Source organism: Hibiscus syriacus, unplaced genomic scaffold (genome assembly GCF_006381635.1).
Source record: "Hibiscus syriacus cultivar Baekdansim isolate YM2019G1 unplaced genomic scaffold, ASM638163v2 tig00111276_pilon, whole genome shotgun sequence".
Classification (NCBI taxonomy): domain Eukaryota; kingdom Viridiplantae; phylum Streptophyta; class Magnoliopsida; order Malvales; family Malvaceae; genus Hibiscus; species Hibiscus syriacus.
Genome location: NW_024063043.1, coordinates 1133395 through 1138918, shown reverse-complemented (window position 1 = coordinate 1138918; position 5524 = coordinate 1133395). Strand labels below are relative to the sequence as shown.

At 28.2% G+C, this 5524-nt stretch overlaps 1 protein-coding gene across 1 annotated transcript; it reads right to left on the bottom strand.

Annotated features, from left to right (window-relative positions):
• Positions 1–1527: 1527 nt before the first annotated feature.
• LOC120157754 (transcription factor bHLH162-like) lies at positions 1528–3401 on the bottom strand. The gene is made up of 3 exons (XM_039168790.1): positions 3269–3401; positions 2787–3107; positions 1528–1602 (listed from the first exon to the last, which is right to left on the bottom strand). Exons 1-3 carry the CDS (start codon positions 3359–3361, stop codon positions 1528–1530), a joined length of 489 nt encoding a protein of 162 aa, XP_039024721.1. The 5' UTR covers positions 3362–3401.
• Between the last annotated feature and the right edge of the window lie 2123 nt (positions 3402–5524).

Genomic DNA, 5524 nt, shown 5'->3' with positions numbered 1-5524 from the left:
TGATTTACATCCAAGCGAAGTAGACCGCCTTCCATTATATGTCTGCAATAAAGTAAAATGCTTAAATAAATTAAATACATAATATTAAAAATATTATAAAATCTACCTTAAATAGAGAGAGAATTTGAGAGAATATGGTGTGATGAAAGTAATAGAGAATGGGGGTATTTATAGGGAGGATTGGGGGGTAATTAAAGGTATAGCGCCCCCTGTACTATACTATATCCCGCGTGTCAGATAAACAGATATAGCGCGGATCAGAGGCCGCGCTATACCCACGTGTAAGTCCTGTCAGCGTATAGCGCGATACAGGGGGCGTGCTATACCCCACGTGACGCCAAATCAACATATAGCGCGGGACAAGAAGCGCGCTTTACTGTTACGGGTGTTAGATCAGAAAATATAATTTGACCGGTGTTAGATCGATAAATATACCGATCACCTGTGATTTTTCGGGAAAAACGCCGAATATAATCACAAAGAATTTAAGGAATTGTTCGGTCATTAACGGCAGCTATTTTAGGCATCATCATCATTATTATTTGTTCCGAAAACAGAGTGTGAATCCGCCGTTTACCTCTTTTCTACACTCCGGCGGGGGCGGGTGCTATCAAAAACTGTTTCCTAAAATCCGCGTCCATCATTTTTAGCATGTGTACTATAGTTTAAGGTGCAGTTCTTCGAGTCTGAACTAGTGTTGATCCAGCGGTTATTAATAGGGCGACGGCCATGGGATTGGGACTGAAACCAGAGAACCGTCATACACTGATTCAAGACACCCTATGGGGCTAGCAGGGCCCGCCCCCCTAAACTTTGTTGAATTTCCATTTAGTCTCTTTAAGTTTTTATAACTTTTATTATGATTAATATAAAAGAAGGTGATTTTTTTTGTCCCCACAAAATTTTCTAAAAATTTTAAATTTAACGTGTTTTTATAAAATCAATATATTTATGATTAATTTAGTAAACAATATAAAGTATTTGATAAAAAAATACAGTTAAATAATTACCATATCTGCATACAAAATAATATCTAAACGTTGATTTATTGTATTTAATTTCTTAATGTTAATTTAAATGATTAATAGTATCCCGAGTTAAAAATAATAATAATGACCGAGCTTACTTTGAACAGGCGTATCTTATATAATTATCATGCCTTCTTGTTAAAAAATGCCTTTTTTTGTTAAAGAGAAAATTAATTTCAGTATTTAAAGGAAACTTAGATAGTTTGATATGCTAAAATTTGAATAAAGAATAACTCGGTTGACTTGATTTTTAAAGTCAAATTTAAACAAAATCATAAATTTAAATCTAATAAATCATAAACATATGATATCTCATCACACTTAAAACTTTTTAAATAAAATTGAAGATTTATTCAAGTACTTGTGCTAATATATCAAGGTTAACACTATTATATATATATATATATATATATAACCCTAGAATTTTGCCTCCAAAAAAGGAAATATAGAAACAGATATGTTTAATTCCTCGCAGGAAATAACCATTTTAGCTAGAGCTTTATTCTTGAACCAGAGTGATCAATCTTTGAAACAATCTTGAGCGATCAATTCCATTTATATAACTGATTGCAGCCTGTACAAAAATCAATAATGCCAAGTTTTTAGCAGTAGCTAAAACGCATGTAAAATATGAATTAAATAATTTATGTTTGATTAAACAATTAATGAATAAAATTCATGTACATGACTGTAATTTATGCATCAAATGAATCTAATTCATTATCACTGTAACTTTACTGGCTAAAATGTGGTTGAATATAGATTTTGCAAACTTAATCCAAACCCGATTACTTGAACTGATTTACCAGACTCAATACATGATAGTAATCCAAACATGATGATTAAATTTGATCCGAAACCTGAACCATACTCGATCCAAAATTTAGCTAACTCAATATTAGCCCATATCCAATTTGATCCGAACCGAAAAACAACCTGAACCGAAAGCAACCCGAATCGAAAGTAACCTAAATTGAATTTAACCTGATCCTTAAGTAACTCAAACCGAAATTAATCCAAACTGAAAATCTATATATATACTTGATTATATTTATAACCGAATTAAGCCTAAATGATAAGATTAACAAACAAAAAGACATATTTTTACAAGAATATATCAATAAATTTATATATTCGATTAGACTCATAACAAATTCAACCCATATTGACCTGATCCAAAGGTTAACCCAAATCGAAAATCAACAGATTCGATATTGACCCGAACCAAAATCTAATTGATCCGATATTAATCCGACCCAAAAGTCAACTGATCCGATATTGATCCGAACCGAAAAACAATTGATCCGATAATTACTTGACCCGGAAACTAACCCACCCAAAAATTGATCCGACCCGATTCATCATACACCTAAACTAAAATCGAACCACACCCTGTCCGACCCAAATAAAATTAAATCAAATATAATCTAGTCTCAAATTGAACCGATCCGAATGATATGTTTGCTACCTCTAGTTGAATATGCTTTCCATTCCATAATTATTGTTATTATTTAAATTAACAATAGGGACGACCATATTTTCTATTAATAACTATTTTTCATGGGAATAATGTAGTTCATAAGTCTAAAATTCAAGTTGTAGAATTAGTTTTAGAAACATAATATTTAATAAATTCGAATTCAAATTATAATATTTAGTAAACTTGTTCGTTATTTAAAATTTTAGTGCTAAAAAGTGAAAACCCTAAGTTCACATATAAAAAGATCTTATTCAATAAAATGAAGTCTTATCATTTACCTGTTGACAATGAATGGAAAGGATGTTCATATTGCCTGATTTGCTAAGTGTAAGGCTTATAACTTGAGCACCTTCTTCTCCAATGATTCTGATAATCTGACTCAATGAAAGGTTCAACTCGGATCCCGTAATCAGATTTATTTCCATGCCAGAAATATTTGAATATTCTGATATATTTATAACCGGGGACGTCAGCGATGTTCTTGTCGCTCTATGAGCCTCTTCCAGCTGAGACCTCCTTTGTTCAAGTCCCTCCAAACGTGATCTAAGCTGGTTTATGTGTTCCGTGGCTTGCTCCAATCTGTCAGGAATCGACGACCTCTACAGCCAAAAAAAAAAAAAACTCCAACTTAACCTAATCTATTCGTGTTTGAAATTAACTCAGTTAGTTCACGCGGTCACCGATAAAATATGATCTACCACGGATTCTCCTATTCTGGCATTCACATACAAGAAAAAAAGAACGAGAGAAGTTGACGTACTCGGGCGGGTTGAGGAGGAAGGAGGGAGAAGAGCCTGGAAAACAGATCTCTCATGTTGGATCGCCGTTCTCTTTCGATCGTTTTCCGATTCATTTCCGATCAGTGAGCTTAAACCTGCAGGATGTAGCTAGGGTTTTATCAAGTTTATCAAGGTCTTTCTCCACTGTGAAGGACAACGTGGAACATAACCTTAATGAAAAAACACAAAGCGGGGATATTTCTATTTATAGTCACTCATAAGGGTTGCAGTTGCAGAATTTAAAAAAAATATATATGATAAATTTAAAAAATATAAAATTAGACTATTAATAAAAAAATATAAATAAAATATTTAAACTATACGAAAATTTAAAATTTACTTGATACACAGTTAGCTCAACACTTCCTAATTTTAGATCAATTTTTTTTCTTTGAGGCAGAAAAAAAAACTATTAAAAGAAGCCAACGAAAACATTTCTTATAATTCATGCATAATTATCTAATATACTAGTGGATATTTTTCTGTACAAGTGATTTTATTACACAGTCACATGTCTATAACTATTTATTTAAATATTAATTCACGATATGACGATTGACTAAAATTACTTACAGAAAAATAAAACTCTATAAATGTATCAATAATAATTCATAATTTAATTTAAATTTAAATTTAAATTAAATTATTATCCAAATGTTTGTACAATTTGTACATTTAGAATTTAGTCATTCTAGTTTTATTTCTAACAACTTAATTCCTCTATTTTTTTAAAATTTAAAAATTTGTTATTAAAATCACTGGTATAATATTTTAAAATTAAATATATTTTAACTTGACAGCAGCCATGCAACAAACGAAAATTGGGTTGTAATCAACTTAAACTTAATAGGAAATTTTAATTATTTTAATAATTACACAAGAATTTTTAAATCTAAAAGGTAGATAAATTAAATTTTAAATGTTCAAAATGTATACGTACTTGGAGTATAATTAACCTTTACTTTTATTAATTAGTTTTAAAAATATATTCTATTAAATAGAATTTATTATAAATCTATAAAATTATAATAAGAACAAGAGAAATACAAAACATAATATAAGAGGAGAAAATAATATTTCTAATATTTATAGCAAACTACAAAAGTCATATTATAATTGTGATGAATTAAAAAATTATAATTTTATTTTCAAAGTGTTGTAATGTTACTACTTACTGTATTTACTGCTTATCGTGCACGATTCCAGTAGTCAAAGTGACAATGACAATTGACAAATCAACACATGATACTGTTATTGAAGCCGAAATTTATCCTTCAGCTACTATAATTGGGGAAGTTCTATAATGAGACACGTTAATATAAGGTTAGAATAAAGTATTTTCGATTTTGTTATTATTTAAATAATAAAATTAATAAAAAAATTAAAATATTATTAATTTTACTTAAAATATCAATTTATTTTAATATTTTTGGTAAAAGTGTCTAATAATAATAAAATCGGTAGAAAAAATAACAAAACTAGTAACGTTTTATCAAATCCGGTAAAGCGCCCGATAATAACAAAATCGATAGAAATAATAATATTTTCGGTAATTTTTTACCAATTTTATTATTTAAATAATAAAAAATTGATAATATCTTTTTATAATCGTATATTAAGACTGTCGTACGTGAATATTTTCGTTATAATTGAGTTTGGACTAAAAAATTAAAAACTCTCGAAATTTGAAATTCGTGATTAAATTGTAATTTAAAATTTAGAAAATATTCAATATTTTCTGTACAAACGTATAAAAATAAATCTGACATTGGTAGTAACAAGTTTGTTTTATTATTTTTCGTTTTTTTTCTGATTCCACGTATAATATATATTTAAAAGTTTTCTAAATTTATATATAACATATAGGAAAATTCTATAATACTCAATGAGTATTGTTGGGTATCACTAAAAATAAACACCATTAAATTAATTTATAAAAATTTAAATTATAAAAAATTCAACATATAATTATAAATTAGTTAAAAATTTAAAAGTAAAATAATTAAAATAAAATATTAATTATACTATTTTTCATAATTTTTTTGGGTAAACTATAACAATGACTAACTAACTATTACCTCTTTTAATTTTGACCACTATTTTTGAACTTTTTCAATCAGGTCACTAAACTATTTATAAATACATTCAATCAAGTGACTTATTGTTAACAATTAATAAAATTAGTCATGATTACATATTTAGTCCTTATTACTTATACAATCTATAAAATTATTCAT

Bases quoted from the DNA above. Each gene is read 5' to 3' on its own strand.
- LOC120157754 (XM_039168790.1), bottom strand. From the start codon at position 3,361: ATGAATCGGAAAACGATCGAAAGAGAACGGCGATCCAACATGAGAGAT. The intron at 3,108-3,268 runs GTACGTCAACTT...TTTTGGCTGTAG, and splicing joins TTCCTCCTCAACCCGCCCGA to AGGTCGTCGATTCCTGACAG. The intron at 1,603-2,786 runs GTAAATGATAAG...ATTTTTGTACAG, and splicing joins TTTCCATTCATTGTCAACAG to GCTGCAATCAGTTATATAAA.